General features: G+C 46.1%; 1 protein-coding gene and 1 pseudogene across 1 annotated transcript in view; one reads left to right on the top strand and one right to left on the bottom strand.

Annotated features, from left to right (window-relative positions):
• Positions 1-15,839, bottom strand: part of DNAJC3 (DnaJ heat shock protein family (Hsp40) member C3) — a 45,046-nt gene extending 29,207 nt beyond the window's left edge. Inside the window, exons 1-2 of the mRNA XM_037057568.1 lie at positions 15,599-15,839; positions 1,485-1,595 (exon numbers count right to left, since the gene is read on the bottom strand). Coding sequence (XP_036913463.1) covers positions 1,485-1,595; positions 15,599-15,680 — 193 coding nt within the window. The 5' untranslated portion in view covers positions 15,681-15,839. The remainder of the gene's footprint in view (positions 1-1,484; positions 1,596-15,598) is intronic.
• A 3,049-nt stretch (positions 15,840-18,888) lies between these two features.
• LOC118994698 (protein FAM214B-like) lies at positions 18,889-22,140 on the top strand (annotated as a pseudogene).
• The last annotated feature ends 655 nt before the right edge of the window (positions 22,141-22,795 follow it).

Below are 22,795 nucleotides of genomic sequence, written 5' to 3'. Positions count from 1 at the left end.
AAACCCCGGCCAAAAAGTATGTATTTGCCAGATACAAAAAAATTTCAAACCAAGTCATTGACAGATCGGTACTACAAGGTGGAAACAATTATTGGGTTGCTACGCAGTTTTAATACATAAGCCTTTTATTGTGTAAAAATGTGATCATAAAACTCACTATCTCAAATAACTTTCAAAACATACCAAGTAATTTTTCAAAAATGAAAATGAAGAAAGGGTGTCACAACCATAAATAATGTCTGCAACACTGTGATAAAAAATGACTCGTCGACACTATGCTGCCAGCCAAATTCTATCAGAGACTTTGACAGCAACTTCTACTCACAGATGAAGTTACAGAATAAAGCACACTACAAAATTCGGATGTTGGGAGGTCTCAACGCTTCTATGGATGAACACACATTTAACAAAGGAGTTCATGAACTTGGTAGGCAGTCAGTGCACAGCGCACACCTGTGCACACGGGGCGCTCACCAACTCACCGGGTTACCTGAGCAGCCGGTGTGGCCGCAGGAAATTGGATGTTTGGTAAACGAGACAACTGAACTGTGCACGTCTCCGCAGAGACCGACAGGCCAGGACACCACATCACCCGATCACTATCTGCGTATCACAGACGGCCATCGTGTACGATTTCCGCTCAACTTCCCGCAGTTCGTGGTGAACGAGCAGGTTCACATACACTAAAATGGTGAACGTCCCAGACCACACGTCTCCTTCAGAAATTACGGAGTGGGTGCCATCTGAGGTCACTGCTGCCCGTTATGACCGAAGGGACGCTGCGGTTCTAGTTCTGAACGCCCGGTGTTTCACGTCTTCCGCTTGCTAAATCTCACCAATGAGTTACTGCGTGTTAGCTTTATTCGTTTACATCTTTCCGTGCAGACGGAAATATTTTATTGGGTATTGTGGGGAAGAGCCAGCTCAAGGGCTTCCATATGGCAGTGAAGCTAAAGAAAAAATAGGCAGTCATTTTACACTAACAGTGTGTCGTAGCCTGTAATGTTTCTGCTAAATGTGGGATTAGGGAGAGAAAATAATAAAGTATAAAGTAGGTGGAAAGCATGAAAGTCTCTGCAAATATTCCTACAGTAGTGGGGCAGAATCAACACTTTTTGTAAGGCTCCCTTTACCTGAGACAAAAACTGAATCTGTCTCGTTCCCGGGCCGCAGCTCTGAAGGCAGTTCACGTCACCAGGAAAGTAACTGCCCTAATGATGATCTCCGTCATCAGGAAAAGTAAACTGTGTTTAGGGAGATCTTTTACGAGGGCTGGTATTTTTAATAGTACACCTCAGTTACCTGGAAAATTCTCTCATGCTAAGTAAATATGCACCCAAGTGTTATGCATTTATTTTACTAACCTATTTCATTCAGAATCCTGCAGATATTTGTAAATGTTTAATTTAAAGTTATTCAAAAACCAGCTGTGAATTAGAAGTCACTAAGGTGGCCACTGAGTGTTACAGTCCTGAGATACAAACCTACTGCGGCATGAAACTGCGACAAAGCGTCAGCCAGCTGTCCAGCTGCGAGTAATTTCTTGCCCAATTCAAGATGTTTCTCAACATCTGCATTTACTCCACATTCAGCACCTGAAAACAAATTTAAAAAAATTAATTTTCCATGGACCAAGATTTCACTCTAAAGAATAAAATATTAAAGCTATAATTATCTGTCTCACACATTTATCAGATGGAAAAAGTAACAGGGGCTGAAGGGCGAACTAAAGAAAGTAGCAACGGCACATTCTATAGAGCAACAGCAACCCCCAAATACACCGCATCGACCTAGTCAATGAAAAGAACGTAGCCAGTCTGCAAATAGAAGGGAGTTGTACAACAAACCCAGCATTGGTAAAAACACGCTGAACAACAAAATCAGAACTGTGAGCATCACCGAGACCACCATAGCGAAGATGCACGTACTCGCTGAGCATCTGCAAAGCACCACGCGCTGTTCTAGGTAGTCAGGACCCATGCACAAGGCAACCAAAAACCTGTGCCCCTCACGCCGCCTGATGTTATAGGAGGAGACTGACAAAGAAAATGAGGAAACTGCCTATCAGGTCAGAGAAAAGGACTATGGGAGGGGTAGAACCATGTGACAGGGGTCAGGAGTGCTGTGGCTTTCAGTATTAAATAAGGTGGTGAAGGGTGGGCTTCACTGAGAAGCTGACAACTGAGCAAAGATTTAATTGAAGGAAGTGAGGAACTCAACATGCCGATATCCAGCCAAAAAGCTTTCCAAGAGGAACCTGCCAGTGTGAGGGCCCTAAGTTGGGAGCATGCCGGGTTATGTTCCAGAAACGGCAGGGAGGCCAGAGTGGCTACCACAGCGCCAACAGGGGGACAGCTGTATAACAGGAAGCCAAAGCAGAGGGCCTGACTGTGGACAGCACCAGTTCCACAGGGGTGAATGGGGAGCTACTGAGGAACTGTGAGTGGAAGAACACGATCAGACTGACCGAGCCAACCACCAGGGCACACCGCCCTAGCCACAAGCCCAGGGGTGCCGTCCTCAGAGACCTGGCAGCCGAGGCCACACACACCTCCCAGCGAGGCGCCGGGCCCTCCAGGCTTCATACCCACCACCCCCGTACCTGAGAGGGTGCTTTCCTGCTTCCCCAGCTACCATTGTGGACCAGCTCGTCCCTTAGCAACACAGCAGGCTTTCCTACCAGCAGACTTAGGCTGCAGCTACGCCTTCTCCCGTGAGGTCTGAGCCCCAACCAGGTGTAAGGGCGCTAACACAGACAGACAGCCAGCCAGAGCATGGGCAGCCGGCGGCAGGGTGAGCCTGGGCCCCGCTTGCCATTTCAGAGGGGTGGCCACATGGAGGCTGCTTAGAGATTTAGGGGAGCCTGGCGCACTCCAGCCAGTGCCCCTGGAAGTGCAGGTGCTGTGTCCAGGTCATGAGGGGCCCTGAGGGCTGCAGCATCTCCAGGTCTTCTAACGATGGGTCCCGAAGCCAACCCCCTCAATTCCCCTGATACTGCAGACATTCGGAGAGCACCAGAGAGCCGCCCGCACTGGCCAAGAGGGTGCAGGGGGCGGTTCTTACACCAAGTATACAAAAGCTAGAGTGATAATTGAATAGAAAAATAAAAGCCCTATCCCTATAAGAACTGGGGGCTTGAGCAGGACGGGGAGGTGGTCTTTGAGATGGGAGTCCACCATTCTCCCAGGTCCCGGCACCTGAATAAAACCCTTTCCTTTTGCACCAGTTCCTGTCTCACAAGTTTGGCTTTCGTTGCATCAGGCAGCTGGACCCGCGTTTTGGTTACAGGAGGCCCCCCCTCCAAGATGGCCCCCTTCCAAGATGGCCTTTCATTGGGAACTCTTTCTGGCCTGGAACATCCTTTAGAGTTCCCTTTACATCTTTACAGTTGCTCTCCTAGCACCACTTAACAATTCTTTACATTAAACCCCCCTCTTTTTGAATTAGCATGTGGTCTCCGTCTCCTGAGGAGACCGAGACTTACACACAACTGATATTGGGAGTGGCTCCAGGACACAGACCCACAGAGATGGGCTATGACAACTGATCATGCCCTTGAGCTTGAGTGCAGTGCCGAGCAACTTGACAACAACAAACAAGACATTAGTACTCCATGGCAGGTACCGGAATCAAAATTAATCAAGGTATCATTTGTGGTTCGCAGTACGCAAGTGCTAACAGGGACATGCCTTGGAAACCCTAGAGGCTTTAAGCTCTACCAGACCATAAAGCTGTGATGCAAGGTAGATTCTTCTGAGTACGGCTGTTTGTGGCCACAGAGCCAATTCAGCCGAAAATAAAACACAAAGTTCACTTGTGAGGGTAGTTAAAACAATAGCTGAATTCACAGTATCACCAAGTTTCTCCTCTGCAATTTAGGACATGCACTAAGTAAACAATGGGATCCTCAGACTTACCATGCAGACGTTTAGTTAGACCCAGACGAAACCAACCAACTCAGCCCCTCCAGTTCTCCGAGCCTCCCTCACGGGCACAAAGTAGCTTGCCCTCCCATATCAGGGGAGACTAGCCTTCCACAGCTTAAAATCCCTAGGACCACCTTACGAAGGACAGATACCGTGAAAGGGAACATTCATTTTCATTAAAACATACCCTAACCATTCCTGATGTCACTAGACGGGTGTTGGGCACCACCCTGCCTGGTTTTAGGAGCTGTAACTACACTCCCACCCACCCTGCTGGGGTTAAGGCTGAGTGAGCAACCTCCGCACCATAAGCCACTAAGGAGACAAAGCTTATCTCCCTGGCAAGAGTGTTGCTTCTCCTTTTACTTCCTCCATAACTGGCCCCCAGTGCTTGATTGGTTAGCCAATGATGGGTAAGATTCCCCAAGAGGGGCATGACCTAAGACAGGCACAATCATGTGGAGGCCCCAGGGAAGGACTTGGGGGACTGTGGAGAAAGGGGGTGATGGACCCTCGCCCCTTGGCTTTGACATAGTCTGAGTCTGCAAATTGTCTCTCCTAATCTCTTGGCCGCCTTACTTCCCCTGCCTGACTTAAGCCTGAAACAAAGACAGAGGGTGGTGCAGCCCTGTGCTGGAAAGGGCAGGTTCCCTGGGTGATGAGGCCTAAGAAAGAATGTATAAAATCCTGTGAAACCTGCTTTGTTAAGAATGCTCTCAATTAAATGATAAAGGTCAGAGCAGGAAATGAGTTGGTTTCCCAAAGTTTTGTAGCCCTTTAGCTAACAGACCCTGACTCAGAAGAGGCCCTGGGAGTACTTTGTATGTTATCTATTGTTTGATCCTTACTTCCTGATAATGATTAATGAGCTTTACCTGTATTCCTATGCAAAAAGAACCCAATAAAAGCCCACTGAGGAAAAGGCTCTTGGCCCTTCTCCTTTGAGAGACTGATCACCTTTCCTCCCCAAGCAGATCATATCTTGGTAGACTTTTTCTCACCCATGGCAGCTGGAGGGGCCCTGTGGGCAGAGCCCCCCCACAGACAGGCATACACCATGACAAAAGGAAAGAGATGACACACCAAAAGAACTGCAGGACTTTGATGATAAACTAACAGAAACCCAGGGAACATGTGTGGAAATGAATTCTAAAAGTGTTAGACCAAGGAGGGTGAAGTTAATACCACATCTGTTCTGATTCATTGACGTATGCCCACTTACTATAGATAGCAGAAGTCAGCACACTGTTTTTAAATAAAAGTTTACTGGAACACACCCATGCCCTTCCATCCCACACTGTCTACAGCTTTCAGGCTACAGTGGCAAAGTAGAGCGATTTTGACAAAACTCATATGATCTGCAAAACCTAAAAACAGTTCCTATGTGACTCTTTACAGAAAAGGCACCCTATGTACAATGTTTCCTGCATCTTGGATCTTCTTCAGTGAATGTCTCTATATTTCATATTACATGGCTTAACACCTTCTGAACAGACCTCATATATTAGTGGGCCACCGGCACCCTTCACGGGGCTCTGTGGTCACTCTTCTCTGCAGGACAGGCATGAAGGTGGCAGACACCACCACCGAGACGGGCTTTCTGATTTCAGTGGGATGATGGGATCCCGAAGTAGCTGAGGCTGAAGCAGCAGCACTTCACCACCCCGTCTAGGTGAGCGCAGCGACTGCACGGGCATCAGCTACAGTGGAGAAGCTCAGTGATCCTAATAAAATGACATTCTTTGAGGATGTCAATCAACCCCCTTCCCTACAATACCAGTGCCTGTGCAATGGACCCAGGAACCAAGTGGCCACAGCAGCAGGGACAGAGAACATGAATGGGCTCAAAAAGAGACTACCCCTTACTGATCTGGTTCAGTGCCTAATCTGACAACACTACCAAACAAACCTGAGTTCTCAATACAGCACCCTAAGGAGGAAGAGGGGCAGGGGACAAGCCATCCACCTGGCGCCAGGTTGATTATACTGGTTCTCTTTCCCAATGGATCACCTTCACATGGACTTGCCTATAACGCTTCAGCCAGCACAACCACTGACAGACTCTCAGAATGCATCATTCACCGCCACGGCATTCCACACAGCTTTGTATCTAATCAAGAAATACATTTATGCATGTCACAGCAAAGCAAGTGCAGCGATTTGCTCATGCCCACAGAATTAACTGGTCTTACAACATACTGCTTGACCCAGAAGCAGCATGCCCGTTTGAAAAGTAGAATGGCAGCACTGGTTGGGAGACAAAAACCAGCATAACTCCTTTGCAAGCTACGGGGTATGCTTTCAGGGACAAAGCATCAGATGGTCCCCCAGAGCCAGAAGTGATGGGTCCAGGAATCAGAAAGTACCAGCAGGAGTGGCTCCACTCGTTATCACACCTCGAAAGCCACCTGCACAATGTTTGCTTCCGGTCCTGGCAAGTTGAGCTCTGATGTTGTGGAGTGCTTCTTCCCAAGAGGGTAAATGCTCCCACGAGGAAATATACGGTGGTTCCAATGAATTGGAAAATGAGAATGCCACCTCACCATGTTGTACTCATTTTGGCACTAAAACCAACAGGCCAAAAAATAAAAATTTTTTAAAAAGTCAATTACAAAGGGTCTCTCTTGCTGCTACACAGTAGTGGCGGCTACATTTGGAACCCAGGGGTTTCCCTACGGTCTTAAGTACTTCTAATACCAAAAGTTAAAGAAAAACTACAGCACCAACAACAAAATTGAACATCTGACTCCTAGGAATAAAGGTTTGGGTCACACTATCAGGTAAAGAAGCCAGAGGAGCTGAGGACAGAAGGATGGGACAGGTGCCTGAAGAAGGAAGCCGTATGTATCAACTACGACCTCATTGCCAGACACACAGACTGTGGTAGCTTTGTGTACCTTTGCTGCTTATTGTACACGTGTTCATTTGTAAATACAGTCAATCTTCACAATTCACAGATTCTGTCTTTCTGAATTTTCCCAACAATACAATTTATTTGTAACCCCTACAATTCATATATGACCCCCAAAATAATACTTAGGGTACCCTGGCGGTCATTCACAGGCATGTGCAGGTGTGGAATGGTGAAAAGCTTTGGTCTCTTGAGGTACAAATTCCCAGATGAAGCCAAGCAAGGCAGTGCTGTGCCTTCCTCTTTCAGCTCTCCTATTATAAACAAGTGTCCTTCCCAGGGTACAATAGGGTCATGTTTTTCAGAGCTTTGTGCTTTCTGTTGGCGAGTTCACTGTTTGAAATGGCGCTCAGGTACAGTGCTGTGTAGTATTCCTAAGTGAAGAAGGCTGTGATGTACCCTTTCACAGAAAACATGTGAGTCAGAAAAGCTTCATTCGAACGTGAACGAGAAAGCTGCTGGCCATGACTTCAAAGTCAATAACTCAACGATATATGTTAAATAAGATACCATCAAACAGAAACACACATCAAACAAGGTTCTGTTTTGATCTGTTGACAAAAATGCAGTGACCTGAGGCTTGCAGGATGCTAACCCTGTGATTCCTTCTAGAAGCAATGCTTCAGTATTTGCTAATTCGGTATAGCAATGACTCATGAAACATAACTACCACGAATAACTGTAGAGTCAACTGCACTGACCATGTTGTCTCCAATTTGCATTCCTATTCTACATACAATTGTTGAAATTAATTTTATACTTTAGTCTGTATATAACTGAATACTGAGTGGGACAGTAAGAGCAGGCATTGAAACAACCAGTAATGGACATACTGACTTAGAACTGGGTCTCCTCTACTGCGGTACAGGTGAGAATTTCTTCACTTATAAGAACAGCTGTGTCTTGCAAGGTAGAAAATACTCAGAGTCGTCTTGCCCTGGAGTTCCAATATGTGTATGTAGAAGGGTACCCATGGAAACTCCGTAGCCCAAACACTTCTTTTTTACAATGAACGTGATGTTAAACTATTTAGGATGCTAAAGGGACATTGTAGGGAAAAGAAATCAGAACAGCAGTCACTTGGGAAATTGGGAGAAAGAATAGGCTGGGAAAGGGCAGGAGAGAACTTTCTGGGATTGCTGATGATGTTCCAATCTTTATAGAGGTATGGGTTGCACAAGTATATGTAGTTATCTAACTCACCGAGTGCATACTTAAAATATGGACATTTATACCCAAAACAGTTGTTTATGATATGCATGTTAAAGTATTTAGAGGCCTGTGTACCAATATCATTTTAAAATGTATTTTTTAGAAAGAATAATGGATGGATAGAGACATACACTGATGGATATGCTCTGAAAATGTGGCTTTTCTTCCATCTTCAATATAAAATGGCTACACAAAAATTCACCAATTTTGATTCTTTTTAAAGCATGCTGAAATGACAGCTGTCACAATACAATCAAAATTATTTCAAGTGAAGACAACTAAGCACTATTAGAGCCATCTTACAGGAAAAATCACATGAACTTTTTGGCCAACCCAATACTATTCTAGATGCTCCAGCCACAACTCTTTGCACTTGCTGTTTCATGAAGAGGCCTTCCCCACTCGCCCAGCTGGGAAATTTCTGCTTCATCAGGATTCTGTCCTTCCATGCTGAGTCCTTTGGAAGCCTTCCCCCACTACTTTGATGAGATGGTAAAGAAAAGATGCTTCTATGTTCCTGCTACATTTTGCACCCCCGTGTTCACAAGTACATGACTTCACTTTGCAATACCACTGACTCAGTGTACCGACCTTCAGTTTGCCTGCCTCTCAGAATGCCCTGCCCCGCAACCCCTCACCCCTCAACTCTCAGGCCAAAGCAAATCAAAGGACCTCTTTTCTTCTTATGTCACCTAGTTCAGTATCTTGAACAAAGTGCACTCAATATTGATTGAATGAAACAACTTTCCTTCTTATTTAAACATATTATAATTCATCAGAATTATACATTTTAAGATATGTAATTATCAAATCAAACTGATACACAAAGACACTAATATGCAGAAAAATTATTTGTAAATTGTGGCTATTTTTGCAATGTCTCAACTCTGTTTTGAGCCATGGATAATGTTTATTCCTTTGTCACATCCTAGAAGACAGTGACAATGAGATCTGTCTCCTATTTTCTGAGAGACAAGGCAACCAAACATCATGCCATTTTCTGATCAGCATTAACTAAAAGGTTTCTGCTTAGACAGACACGATCACAGGTCAGCGAAGAAAGATGGAGTACTTAAGTTTTTCACTGAAGTCAGTATTAGAATCTGTCATTTTTAAAGAGCAAGAAAATAAAGAATTTTAAGTTGAATGGTTAAAAGTATGATGTGGTGAGAGTCACAACACTGGACGAATCAGACCAAAAAAGGCAAGAACTTGTGATCAAAGACAGTAAGTTTCAAGCAAAGGCCAGGTGACAGAGGTGGTGGCACGCCCAGGGATGTTTGTCCAGGTTGGAGCGCTTAGAATGCGAGGAATGTAAAGGATCAAGCAAGAGGATAAGATGGCAAAAAACATAAAAAAATAGTGGAATCTGGCCACAGAAAAACAGAGCAGAAAGGTCACTATCTTAGCAATTCCACAACTAAGTGTGGACCAAAACAGTTGCAGTAAAGATACTCTAAGCTGGAAGGAAATTCAAGCATCCTTTCCAACCACCCTGACCTAAAAAGTGGTTTAGTCTACAAAGCCAAACTAAAGGGAGGAAAAGGCTGAGTAGTTAGGTACATCTGAATAATGGTGTCTGAACAATGCACTAAAATCTCCCTAGGTAAACTAGGAAAATAAAATCTACAGTAACCAGGTTTGCTCAATTTCAATGGACATTATCTCCCTTTGCTTCAATGAACTGTGGAGTTATCAATGTTGCAATGGGATTCCTTGCTAAAGGAATTTCAACTTGGGTAATAAATTTAGAAGAGTCCATGCAAATACAGCTCAAATAGTCAACTTTATTGATCCATTTAAAAATTATTTATTGCCCATCTACTTCATTCCTACAAGTTTCAGTTGCAAACACAAGAGCTCTTTCCATAAAAACTATATTCTAGACGAGGGGTGTCAAACTCATTCTCACCAGGGGGCCACATCAGCCTCGAGGCTGCCTTCAAAGGGCCAAATGTAATTTTAGAATCGTATAAATGTAACTACTCCTTAACTAGGGGCAAGGCGGTCAGCCCTGCCACCCGATACAAACAAGGCGCCGGGCCGGATAAAACAATATGGAGGGCGGGATTCAGCCTGCGGGCCTTGTGTTTGCCACCTGTGTTCTAGAGGGTACAAACAAGAAAAATAAATTAGATAATTCAGGCAGCTTTAAGTTTTATGAAGAAAGTGCAAAAAGGTGGAGAGTCTTAACAAAGAAGAGAGTGATTCTTGCATGGTGCGTCAAGGCAGGCTTCTCTGAAACATAAATGCTCATTTGAAGATCTCAGAAAAGCTTTCCAGGCTGTGGGAATAGCAAGAATAAAGACCCTTAGTCAGAAATGAGCTTGATATCTGAAAGTAAAAGAAACTGATGTGGTAGGAGCCTAGTGATGGAGAGATTAACATAAAAGAGAAGGAAGTAAATAGGACTCAGATATGTAAGGCTTTGTTGTGTTAGGGGAGTAAATAGGACTCAGATATGTTAAGGCTTTGTTGTGTCAGGCAAGAACAGAGGATTGGGGAATAGAGATGACCAACAACTCTGTAAACTTCTGCTGTCCAGAAAAGCAAAGGTACAGTTCAGCAGCTGAAGGGACATGTGACATCAAAGAACAGGTCCGGATGAACACAGAACAACACATGGGAGTGCTAATGTAAACGATCCCGCACAGAGGAGAAAGTGAGGATACAGGAGAGAAACAGTAACTGGAGGAGCAATACTTTCAGAAAACGAAAAGAAATTAAATCCAGGGAAATAAAATCCTTAATGAAATAAGTACACAAATTGGATTTTGCCAAGAATAGAGATGCTTTATCCATTTTAATATAAGTAGCTACAGATGCAAGTGAACTTTCTCAATAAAGACAAGGTCTAAAAGAACGAGGTAAAGGAAGTGAGGAATAGGGAGTTTAAACTGGAGATTTAAGTGAAGAGGAAAGGGTCTGAAATACTGATATTCCAGATGAACGTACAAAGAAATTGTAGAAATGTTGGCAGCATGTAGTGTACATTTGAAATTGAGATTATATGCTTAAAACGAGACCAGTCGGCAAATCTCTACATTTTCCCCCACCCATGTTCAGCTCTAAAGTACAACAAACAAGTTGGTGTCCAAGTTGGATTTAATCAGTATTAAATTTTGCCACTTGAGTAAAAAAAAAAAAAACCACGGGCAAGGAAATTAAAGGGTGTTTATAATGGAAAAGCTACACTACGCATCTAAACTGAGGAAGGGGGGAGGAGGACGTGCACGCTTCACAAAGCATGTCTTATACCCTGCAAGTGGTCTGTAAATTCAACAAAAAAACCCAAGAGTTCTATGCTATGCATACCTCACCAAAAAGCACTTCAGTCCTAGTAGTCCTTTGGTGGACTCCTTAGGCTTCTCTCTATACAGTATCATGTCATCTGCAAACAATGACAGTTTTCCTTCTCCCTTTCCCACTTGGATGCCTCTTATTTACTCTTCTTGTCTGATTGCTGTGGCTAGGACTTTCAATACTATGGTGAATGAGAGAGCTGAAAGCAGACATCTCTGTCTTGCTTCCGATCTTAAGGGAAACACTTGCTGTTTTTGACCACTGAGTACAACACTGGCTGTGAGCTTGTCATATATGGCCTTTATTAGGTTGAGGTGTGTTCTCCTGTTCCCTCTATTCCCACTTTGCTGAGAGTTTTTATCATAAACGGGTGCTGGATTTTATCAAACAATTTTTCTGACTCTATTGATATGATCATGTGGTTTTGGTGGTGTCTCACATTTATTGATTTGTGGATATCATACCAACCTTGAATTCCAGAATAAATCCCACTTGATCATGGTATATGGCCTTTTTAATGTATTGCTGAATTTTGTTTTGTAATATTTTGTTAAGGATTTGCATCTATGTTCATCAGGGATATTGGCCTATAATTTTCTTTCTTTGTTGTGTCTTTATCTGGCTTCACAATTAAGATAATGCTGGACTCATAAAATGGGTTTGAGAGTCTTCCCTCCTCTTGAATTTTCTGGAATAGTTTGAGAAGGACAGGTACTAGTTCTTTGAACGACTGATAAAATTTGCCTGTGAGGCCATCTGGTCCGGAACTTTTGATTGTCGGGAGTTTTTTTTGATTACTGCTTCCATTTCACTAGTTGCGATTGGTCTGTTCAGATTTTCTGATTCTTTGTGACTCAGTTTTGGGAGACTACATTCCAGAAATCTGGCACTTTAGGAGGGTGCCTGTGTCTCCAGCAGACTCCATCTCTCCTTGACAAACAGAAACCCCTGCTGCGTTTCACAGCCAGATGTTATATGGGCACTTCTTCCCGGCTCTGGTGCTCTGGGCTGCAGAGCCTGACCTGGGGTTTAGGCCCCACACTTCTCAGGGGGAACTGCCGTGCAGTCGAGGCCCTCTCCAGAATCTCAGCCTCCACCCGTGGCAGCAGGGCCAGCTCTTTTCATGTCTCCACTCTTCCTACTAGTCTCGATCTGGCTGCTTCTGTAAATCCTTGGTTATAAAACTCCTCTTCAGCTAGTCTCCAGTTGGTCATTGAGGAGGAATGTTCTTTGACTTAGTTGTAATTCCAGTTTGACCCTGGGAGGAGGTGAGTGTAGCTTCTACCTTCTCTGCTACCACCTTGAAATCTACACTTACCCACTGTAAACTGTTCTTTTCACTATGGCCAACACATGGCTTGGTCAGGTCAGTTCAGTGAAATAACGAAAAGCCGGGTTCAAGTAACATGTTAAGGAAGAAAAAGGGATAAAAGAAGGTTTGGTCCCTAGGCAGTGTTCCTACTCAAGTCACCAAAGAGAACGACCCATTAGCAAACCATTAGCAAAGAATTACAATAGCTTCCTTATCTGTAACATGAGAATACTAAAGTAGATTCTGCTAAAGTTTTCTTTCTGCTCTAAAAATTCTACCCCTCATCTATCTAGTGCTTTGGACTTGCCCCTTTCAAAGGTCTTTTGAAAGAGGGTGCTACCACTTTCAATTCATTAAGAATTATGTATTTTTTCTCTGGATTACAACTAACAAAAAAAGTGTTGGGAAATAAAACCAAGATGAATATTTTTAAATCAGAATAAACTAGGCCAACTAAGCTAATTATTGATGACACTCTGCATCCTTCACTCTTCCTAAACCCATTCTCCCTTATTTCTTCCTTCTCCAAGCCTCAGAGTAGTGGAATCATGCAGACCGGAATGCCTCCAAAGGACTCTAAGGTTCCTGATCCCTGACATAGAATTTAATATTTGGGAAAACAGGAACTAAAAGTTTGCTAATCTAAGTCCAAGGTTCTTAACTTTAGGGGTCCCATCACCAAACTCAGTGTCTAGTACACAGCAGACACCTAACTTAACTCCTCTATATAATTTATTTATTATACCAGTTATTGTCATCAGTGATTTTTTTTTAAATGCAGAATTTCAGCACACCTAGACCTACTGAATCAGAACTGAACTCTGTTTTTAAAAGCCATCCAGGGTGAGAGCCTCATGCACACTCAAGGTTGAGAACCGCTGTATTAAGCATCCTAGGAAATCACCTCCTTGTTCATTACTGCTGTCAGTAAACAAGCAAAGAATTATAATTTTTCTCAGCTGCCACCACTTACAAATAATGGGGCCCACATGATGCTGTCGACCACTAACTTCCATCTCCAGCCTGTACACGGAAAAGCTTGAGAGTCAAATAACTTGAATTCAACTTAAGGATCTTGGAGTTAACGGCTATGTGACTTACGCATGTTCATTAAACTCGGAGCCTCAGTTTCTTCATCTGTAAAATAGGAATAGTGTCACACAGCTCCATAAATAAAAGAGATCCCTTACAGAAAGGTGGCTGGCACACAGCGGACCTTCAATAAATGTAAGATCCTTTTCCTTTCTTCCCTACCACCTGTACCGAGTCCTGCTCCTTTACAAAGGCAGTAGTATTCTGGCACTGTGTTAACAAAGGCCACCAATGCCTCCTATGCAGAAAAGCACTCCAATGAGGTTTTTTCTTACGGAAAACATCACGGGATGGAAATGAAGTGCTAGCGTCCTACAGAGTCATAAACAGAACAGTAATTCTAAAAAGGAAATCCAAAAGCTAGTGGGAAAAGCAAATCATACTAAAGTGTGCACCTTTTGCAACTTAAAACGACTGGCATTAAACAGAACGTAGACAACTTTCTCTTAAGTAGCCAAAATAAATCATACCTGGTAACTGGACATAAATGCTACACTTGAGGAGGATGGGGGTTAGCATTAGAGAATGCAAGAGAACTGGAATACATGACCCATATTAATGTGGTCCTGGCATTCAAATTCAAATTCCGTAGATTTTCTAGGGCAGCCTCAATGTCAAATTCTCTGTCCCAATGTTGTCCTGATACATGTTCTGATTTTTGGTTCAAAAAAATATATAGTCACTGAGGGAGCCAAAACAGTAAAAATAAATAAACCATTTCCAGCATGAAACCTAAAAACTGGGAAGTATTCCTTTTTTTAAGTTTAGAAGGGTATTTCACCAGAAACAACTCCCAGCTTCAGATCCTCACTCCCTCTTGCCTAATATTAAGTCTCATATTAAAATGTTTAGTTTTACCTCCTTAACTTCCAGCCCTTTTCATGAGAATGAAAATAGATCAGTGTATTTACTCGGTGTGTCATTAGACTCCATTGTTTTTCACAGTAACCAAGCTAGGAGCATTAGTTCAATTGGCACGTTCTGCTTTCATTCTTACTGGGCTGACATGGAATAGGAGACAGCTCTCTGTTTTTGCTACTCTGTTAGAGTAGCCAACAATCCAATCTGTGAGCCTTAAGTGAAATACAAATGTTCTTATCTTCTTAAGGGGACCTTTTCCCCACCTCCACCCCCCACCCCCACTCCAGAAAACTTGTAAAAGGAAAGCCAGCCTAAATTGAACGGTATCACGCTAGGAGCTCTAGAACCACAAACTCTGTGCCTTGCCCTCTGGGAGCTTAATTCCAGCACCGGTTCCTAAACGCACCAACCTAACAACATCTATACATGACACAATCTAACAATATGCTGGAAAACTCACTTTTAACAGTCAACATTGTCCCCTTCACTCAGCGGGACATACTTCCTCCCGCCACCCTCGGAACTCCAGAGCAAAAGAAGGCTCCACTTTGGCTACCTTTACCCTCTCTTCCCATCACGACTGCCCGAGAGTGTCCCCAGTCACCAAGCCAGGGTCCCAAGCGAGGCTGAACAGGACCGCTGCTCAAGTCGCAGGGTCCCAGGACGCCGCAGAAGTCGCTGGCCCGTTCGCTACTCTCCCCGCCTCCTCGGACCCCTTCGAGCAGCTCCACACTCCAAGTCCCCTTTTCGGGCACCGTGCCCAACGGTCTCGGTCCCGGCACTTCTTCCCCGAACAAACCCGGAACCGGGGAACCGGGACCGGCCCACTCCGAAGCCGGCTCAGGCCCCATTGGAGACGCGCAGTCCCGCTCTTGCCTACTGCCCGGGCCACTCGGAGACTCGCGCCCGGGCGATGGCGGGGAAGTGACAGGAGACCCGACCCCGGAGCCCACTCCTCTCGCTGGGCAGAGCAGGACTTACCTTCGTATTGCAAGTCCACTAGTACAAGCAAGAAGGGGACCACCGAGCCCAGTCGGCTGGTCACAGAGCCAGGGGCCACCATGTCCGAGGGCGGCTTGGACAGAGGCGACAAAAAACAAGAGAGCTGGCCCACCAGCCTCCGCCGGCGCTCAGACTGCAGCTGTGCCCGCCCGAAGCCAGCGCTCACTCAGGCCTCGGCGGCAGCTGGCGCCCACCGGAGGAGGGCAGTGGTGGGCGGGGCCCGGCGACGCCACGCCCAGGCGCCGTCACCGTCCAGTCACCTCCTTCCCAGGCGCTCTTCCACTGGGCCTGTCAGGGTCGTGGTTCCCGCTGATAGGCTGCGGAGCCCATCGCCCCTCCCCGCCTCTGATAGGATAACGTGGAAGCACGGGACGAGGTTGCGTGCGGCCCGCAGCGGAGCTGTCAAGTACCTTCAAACCGCCTCGGGCGGGCGGAGGGAGGGAAGTGGCTGGCTAGGCTGGGCGGCGACCGTGGAGTCCGCATGCGCGGGCTGCTAGTCGTTTTGGGTTGGTCTCCGCGTGTTAGGTTAGCAAGGGAAGGGCGTCAGCAGGCCAGTTTTTCCGGTGTGCTGTTTGGAGAGGAAGGTAAAGCCGTGGCGTCCGGGGTGAGAAGGTAGAGGGGAGCTTTAAAGCCTCAGAAATTGAGGTCTCGGAATGGGCGGTTAGACAGGAGCTAGCACAGGGCCTACTGTGCGAGGGCGGCCTGGGAGCAAATACAGACTGAATTGAAAAGCTTGAGATAAGGTCAGGAGAACATGAGTGAGCTGATAGAGGCCGAAGGAGTTCAGGGACAACCAGAGAGAAGTACACTAGTGACCTAAGCCACTAAATGAGAATGGCTTGGAAGTTTGGGAACCCTCCGCGAGCCCCATGCCGACCATCCAGTGGACCAACGTGTCCACAGAAGATGGCAGAATCCTGGAAGAGTCTGCGAAGAAGAAACTAGGGAGGCACAGCAGCTAAGAGAGCAAGGGGCTATTGAGAGTGAGTCCAACATCAGCTATTAAAAAAAAAAAAACACCTGTTACAAGGGATTTTTGTGTCTTGAGCTCATCAGAAGAGCATCAACAAGAGATAAGAACTGGAACAAGATGAAGTTCAAGTTACTTAATTTGGCACTATGTCTGTTCACAGCCACTTCATCGGGAGCTTCCAACACACCTGGTAGACACCAGTGGCTTTTTACATGGGGTAAAACAGTGACGCTTTTCTGTGTTAAGCATTGTCAAGTGCAAACCTGACCAGTGAGTCGGTTGTAGTTACAACCTCGGTGCTACTTCACACTTTAGAAGAACTCCTGAATTAGAAATATCGGGTGGGCCAAAAAGTCTGTTTAGTTTTTTCCATAAAGGACACATTTTCATTTTCACCAATAACTTCATTGATTTGGATATTTTGAGTGTGATGTGGCATAACACTGATTGTTCTCAATGTCTCGGTTTGATCTCTATCAACTTCAGCTGGTCTACCCACCAAGAAATCTCCAGCACAAAACTTCACAAACCACTTTTGACATATTCAGTACATCACAGCACCTTCTCCGTACACTGCACAAATCTTGTGTTTCAGTTGCATTTTTACCTTTCTTAATAAAGCATAACATGCTGAAAGTGTTGCATTTTCAATATTAAAATGCAACACTATTTTAATATTTTCTTAATATTTTCTTTTTAATATTTTCATCAATATTTTCTCTCATTTTCAATATTAAAATGGCTACACAAAAATTCACCAATTGTGATAAGTTCTTTTATAAACACTTGCAGGTATAACAATTGTCACAATACAATCTAACAAAATTATTTCAAATGACGCTAAAGACAACCAAGCATTACTAAAGACATCATAAGAGAAAAAAAAACCAAATGAACTTTTTGGCCAACACTATAGCATAGTGGATTTGTGATTTCCTGAACCTACAGGAAGGAAAGTAAAAGCAGAAAGCCTTCTATTCTAAAGGGAACTAGTGCAAAGGAAATGGTTTAAAGGGGGGAAAAACACAACAACCCAAGTCCCTGATTAGCTGTGGTGGAAAGCAGTATAATATAATGTGAAATGCAGAGGATTCACATCCTAGAAATGTAATCCCGTACCACGGCTCTTATCTAAATTACCTGAAAAAGGCCAGTTTCCCGACCCACCAGATTGCTCAGGACCCAGTCAGGCCAGTTTTCTAACCTGCTGGACTGCTTGTGACTCAGTTACCTGTACTCAGTTCTTAGCCTGAGGCTTCATCAAAACTCCCACCTCACACAGTGGGCATCTGGCGCCAGACGCAATGGCTGGGGGTCAGCCTGGCCCTTTACCTAACCCACTGTCCCAGCTCACATCCTGAAGCCCTGAGGCACCCTCCCAGAGGAACAAGAGACTAATCCTTCCCTGTCCCCCCACAAGCCTCCCCACTTTTTCTTTCAAAAACCCCACTCTTGCCTTCCTCCAGGGCTGCAGTTGCTCCAGACTCAGCCTGCCTGTAAGCGCAGCATCAAATAAAGGCACCTGGATCAGATCACCTGGTTCCTCTCACCTCTATTTCTCACCCATGTCTAACATTATCTTTGTGAAGTGAGTATGATCCTGATTGCTTCAAAGATTTGTTTTGACGTATCAAGTAGTGTAAAGCTTCTTATAAATTATCAAGTGCTATACAAATGTTACTCTTCCTTCTAACAGAATAATGGAAGAAGTTTCTCTTCGGGAATTCCTTAGGACTTTATCTGGTTTGCTCTTTCCCTTTTGACCTCATAGGTGATGTTAAATGACAAAACAGCAGATGAGTTTAATGTCCGCAGGTAATGTTAATGACACGCACCACAGGGGGTGTTAATAACAAACACAGCAGGTGATTTTAATGTCCACAAGAAGTCAGGGAAGACAACATCCAATATGATGTACTGTAGTAAAGATTGCCAAGAAAATGCTGAATCTAGTGAGGACAGAGTTCTGTAGATAAATAAAAGTAGACCATGAATCGTCCCCAGAATCCTGCCTGTGATTCTGGTTTCAACAATAAAAGCAGAGCCAAAGAACTTCTCAGAACAGAAATTAGGCCATTAAAAGGGAGTTCTAAACTTATTCTTGGAATAACAGGAAGTCATCAGAGGATTTTAGGCAGAAGTCTGGCAGTATTGCATTTAGATTTAAAAGCGGTCAGTCTGGCTGCTGTATGAAGAGCACATTGTGGAGGGGGGAGCAGAGTGCTCAGGTAGGAGGCTGTTGCAGTGGGCCAGGTGGATGGAGAGAGGCAAACAAATGCCATGTGTTTCCGTGCTAATGAATGGGCTAGAGGGGAGTAGGACCAAGTGAGTACGCAGGCTACCTTCATTCGGCTAATTACTCCTTCATTACTGTACAAAGGTATAGCCTAAAATGTTTTTTTTTTTTTTAGATTTTGTTTTTAGAGAGAGGGGAGGGGAGAAAGGGAGAGAAACATGAACGTGTGAGAGATACATCAGTTGGTTGCCTCTTGTTCTCCCCCAACTAGGTACCTGGCCCGAAACTCAGGCATGCGCCCTGACTGGGTTTCCACCCGACGATCTCTCAGTTCCTAGGCTGGTGCTCAATCCACTGAGCCATACCAGCCGGGGCTAGCCTAAAATTTTTTTGATAGCTGTTTAGGCTCTGGAAAAAACTAGCGAGAGGACATAAAATATAAAAGGTTTGCCTTTGTCTGGGTTGAGGGTTCGTGTCGTGGAGGACTGGGAATTTGAGAGGATGGAGGGGCCCAGAGCAATGACCACGGAGGCAGAGCCAGCTGGGAGTAGGGGTCCAACTGAGGCAAGCAGCTGCAGAGAATGGTGGCAGTCACCTTGCCAGTGCAGTGTTCATGGAAGAGACTCCAAGCTAGGAGAGCACGGAATCAGTCAGGAAGAGGGAACACTCAGCTGGGCTTACAGCCTCTTCACTGGGATATCTCCAAGTCCAGGATAAAGGCCATGAGGGGAGCCTCCACCCCCACCAAGAAGGGACTTCAAGTGCCACATCCAGGCAGAGCCGTTGCCACCCTTAGTGCCAGAGGCTGGCCCTTCGCAGCCTGCAGTCAGGCAGGGAGCTCTCCAGGGTGGCCTGCCTGTGGGCTACAGCCCAGGAGGAGGGGCCACATCCCCTGGGGTCTACCCGGGAACCACAACTTTTCTTCTCCAGCTGGTGCCTCCAACCCTCACAGGGCCCTGAAACAGTCATTTCCACTTACTGAGGGTCCCTGGGAACTGAAGAAGGTCCCTGGGCTTGGGGGCCAGAGAGGGACAACCTCCTGAAGAACCACCTACTACTGGGTATTAGGCCCAGGGGGGCTGGGGCTGGGGCTGGTTGTGCCCAACCAGCATTTCTGTCACCATAGTCTGTATGTTAGAGAACACACCTCACCTTGGACTTCGAGGGTCCAGAGTGCCCCCTGGACCCCATCAAACACTTCCTGTAATACTTTGCACACCAGAGACTGGGATTCCCCAAATCCAGGGGGACAGGGGCCCCTGGAAAAGTCCCCAGGGTGAGCTCCCCCAGGCCAGCTGCACACACTTGACGCTGATTTGCATAGTCTTGCGCAAATAGGGGATAAGAGCCCAGTGGCTGCGGTGAGCCACGGGGACAGCCCCTGGCCCAGGGAGCCCCCTGGCACTGCCAATGGGAACAAACCTGAGCACACACCCTCTGGCCCTGGACCTCCAGGTCCCTGCCTTACCAAGGCTGCTTCCTGCCAGAGAAGCCCTGGATGTCAGGTCTAAGGAAGAGGGGCCAGCCACTCAGAGGCACCGGGGAACCCTGGGTCACCCTTCTGCTGCCAACAGTCCTGATGTCAAAGCCACACCCTCTGGAGCCACCTGCTGCCTGGCCTAAGGAACCTGTGCTGGACCCACCGGACAGCAGTCCTGGGGGGCAGTGACGGAAAGGTGCCCATGGCCTGAAGCTGAGCTTCCTTCAAAGCCTCTGGAAGTGCCCAGACCTGCTGAGCCCTGCCCTGTGTCTACCTTCACCATCAGCTGTATCCTGATGGGCAACTTTGAAGAATCACGGCTTTGGGAGTGTTTTGCACCATCTGGCCGCATTGAGGGCTTTGCTGGAGAAACTGGAGCTGGTGGGTCCTACTGCCCTCAGCATGTTACTGTCACTGTCGCCTCCTTTGATGTTTCTGCGCAAAATGGCCTGGCCCCCTTCCTGGGTATCATTGACCTAAACCTGAGGTGTGCACTGGCCTGCAGCTCCCGCAACATTATGGATGGAAATCAGGACAAGTTCACACAGACTACCAAGTCTTGTGGAGAAAAAGGAGCAGGCCACTCTCTCAAGTGGGGAGCCTGCTGACCTTGCCTAGACAGGCTTTTATTTTTTTGTTTGTTTGTTTTTTGGTGGTTTTTTTTGTTTTTTGTTTGTTTTTTGGTGTTTTTTTTTGTTTGTTTTTGTTTTTTTGCGCAGGAGTTCAGGGACAACTTATTAATCATTGTCAGGCAGTAAACAGTAGATAGTATACAAAGAACTATTAGGGCTTCCTCTGAGTCAGGGTCTATCAGCTAAAAGGCTACAAAACTTTGAGAAACAAACTCATTTCCTGCTTGGGCCTTTATCATTTAACTAAGAGCATTCTTATCAAAGCAGGCTTCACAGGGTTTTACATGTCCTTTCTCAGACCTGATCACCTTTCCAGGAACCTGCCCTTTCCAGCACAGGGCTACACAGCCCTCTGTCATTGTTTCAGGCTTAAGTCAGGCAGAGGAGGCAGATAGCCAAGGAATTCTCGGAGACTTCTCGAAGACAGACTGAGGACTCAGGCTTTAGGAGGAGGGGCGAGGGTCCATCACCCCCTTTCTCCATAGCCCCCAAGTCCTTCCCTGGGGCCTCCATGTGATCATGCCTGTCTTAGGTGATTCCCTCCCTTGAGGAATCTTACCCATCATTGCCTAACTGATCAAGCATTGGGGGCCAGTTATGAAAAAAGGAGCAGAAGCAGCGCTCCTGCCAGGGAGACAAGCTTTGTCTCCTTAGTGGCTTATGGTGCGAAGGTCGCTCACTCTGCCTTAGCCATAGTGGGGTTACAACTCCTGAAACCAGGCAGGGTGGTTCCCAACATAAACCCCCTGGGGAGGAAGGGTTACTGTGTGCCCAAGGCGGACATCACACAAGTGACCTTATTTATCCCCAACCATACTGTGGTGAAGATGTTCCTGGTGACCTTTGACTTCTCAAGCATGCCTGCTGCCCGCACAATCTTTTTGCGTCATTGCCTCCTTTCAGTGCCTGTGGGTGAGGAGGGAAATGCCAGCCCCACCCACTGCCTCCTCTGCTATTTGCTGCATCTCAGGTCCCAGAGGTCCTGCTCCAGCTCCTTAAGTCAGCGTGGAGACATCTGCCTGCTTTCCCCCGGAGCCTGGACTGGACACGCTCCCCTACACACTCCAGGTCCCTCCCAAAACCCGTGCCATTCACCTTTGTCTGATTGCTAGTGCCTTGTGGACCAGGGACCAGCCCATTCTGCCCCACCCAGGTCTAAGCAAACACACGGAGAGCCACCTAGAGATCCTTCAGGCTTGAACCAAGGCCCTCACCATACTGAAGCCCAAATCAATTGTTTGGAGATTTAAAGCTTCTGATCCTCACCACAGTCTGCCCTACTCTGGGTTCTCCGTATGCCTGCGCCCTCCTCTGGAATTCCCGGGACATCTAGATAGTGGGAAGGGACTGAAGCTACCCCAAGGTCGTCCCAAGTTCCCAGGCAAGTAAGTCATGCCAATGTTGTCTCCCTGTCCTGGGCAGGGGCCACTAATTATTTTATTTATTTTTAAGTTGTAATGTATTCAGATTGGACTGCCTGGGCAACCGCCCAAACCTGACAGCTGGCATTGCTCCTCCTCCTTTTCCGCTCACGTATTGCTCCAACCAAGACCACGTTTTATAGACGTTTCATATCCATTCCCCTAGGAAGACGCAGCCGTGGGAAAGGAATTGCTTTCCTTCAGCTGACGGTGGGGAGGCTATCCCAGAACGACTGAGTCACTACACTCAACTTCCCCTGGCCTTCCCTAGTTTTTGCCCTTCCCCTACCCTCTGAGCCCTCTCTGAAATCAGGTTGTACATATGTTTGTGTGTGTGTACACAAGCTCGTGTGTGTGTGGTATGTGTGTGAGAAAGCCTGAGTGCACATACACACACGGAGGTTAACCCCGCCTCTGCTAGAGATCCACTTAGG

The sequence above is a fragment of the Sturnira hondurensis genome, unplaced genomic scaffold (assembly GCF_014824575.4).
Source record: "Sturnira hondurensis isolate 20B ecotype Veracruz unplaced genomic scaffold, ASM1482457v3 Scaffold0009719, whole genome shotgun sequence".
Lineage (NCBI taxonomy): Eukaryota > Metazoa > Chordata > Mammalia > Chiroptera > Phyllostomidae > Sturnira > Sturnira hondurensis.
Note: the sequence above shows the minus strand (reverse complement) of the source record. Positions and strands in the feature narration are given on the sequence as shown.